The 980-nt window shown below is 47.3% G+C and overlaps 1 protein-coding gene across 1 annotated transcript; it reads left to right on the top strand.

Annotated features, from left to right (window-relative positions):
• Positions 1-122: 122 nt before the first annotated feature.
• Positions 123-980, top strand: LOC119587474 (ctenidin-3-like). The gene is made up of 2 exons (XM_037936202.1): positions 123-144; positions 273-980. Exon 2 carries the CDS (start codon positions 273-275, stop codon positions 861-863), a length of 591 nt encoding a protein of 196 aa, XP_037792130.1. The 5' UTR covers positions 123-144; the 3' UTR covers positions 864-980.

Genomic DNA, 980 nt, shown 5'->3' with positions numbered 1-980 from the left:
GAGAGAGAGAAAAAAAAACTTACGGAATTGGGCACACAACTAAAATCATGTCGGCCGATCTCAGGGTCAACAGCAAACAGTATATAAAGAAGAATGCTGTACTCCTCGACACAGCAGTTAGGTGCCTGCACGGATCCTCGAAAGGTGAGTTTCTTGAAATAATCACGCGAAATATCTTAATTCCTGAGTGTTTTTAGTTTCGAATGCAACTGAGTAGAAATTATTACTGTTTGCATGTTTGATATAACGGAAATGTTCAATCTTCTTCTTAGATGAAGAGACTTCTGTTGCTGGTCGTGATTTTCGCCCTGGTGGTTGCTGACGACGACAATGACGCAACTGATGGCGTCGAGGGTCGTTCCAGAAGCAAAGCTCAGTCGGGCAAGAAGGAATCCAGATTCTTTGGAGGATTAGGAGGTTTTGATCCCGTTGGAGGATTGGGAGGAGGATTTGGATTGAGTGGCGGTCTTGGAGGACTGGGTGGAGGATTTGGAGTTGACCCATCACTTGCAGGAGGATTTGGATTCAACCCAGCTCTTTCAGGTGGATTTGGAGTAAACCCTGGCTTCGGAGGAGTAAATCCTGCATTTACTCCTGTGGCTCCTCCCTCCACATGCCGCTACTGGTGCAGGACACCCGAGGGTCAGGCCTACTGCTGTGAGAACATCAACCAGCCACAGAGTGCTGCTGGTGTAGTCAAACCGGGATTCTGTCCCCCCGTCCGTCCAGTGTGCCCTCTCAGGAGCTTCCAGCCACCTTTCACTTGCTCTAACGACGGCGCTTGCGGAGGCATCGACAAGTGCTGCTTCGACAGATGTCTCGGCGAGCACGTGTGCAAGGCTCCTCTGGGCATTGGGCGATAGGTATTCAAAATTCTGAAGAAAGTCATCAGTACCTTTACGAGGTAGGATGATTTCTTTGTGAATATTAGCCTATTCAATTTTGAAATCATGTGTAAAAATATTTTGTAAATACTTTGT

This window comes from Penaeus monodon, chromosome 22 (assembly GCF_015228065.2).
Source record: "Penaeus monodon isolate SGIC_2016 chromosome 22, NSTDA_Pmon_1, whole genome shotgun sequence".
In the NCBI taxonomy this organism is placed as follows: Eukaryota; Metazoa; Arthropoda; class Malacostraca; order Decapoda; family Penaeidae; genus Penaeus; species Penaeus monodon.
This window is presented reverse-complemented; position numbering and strand designations above follow the sequence as displayed.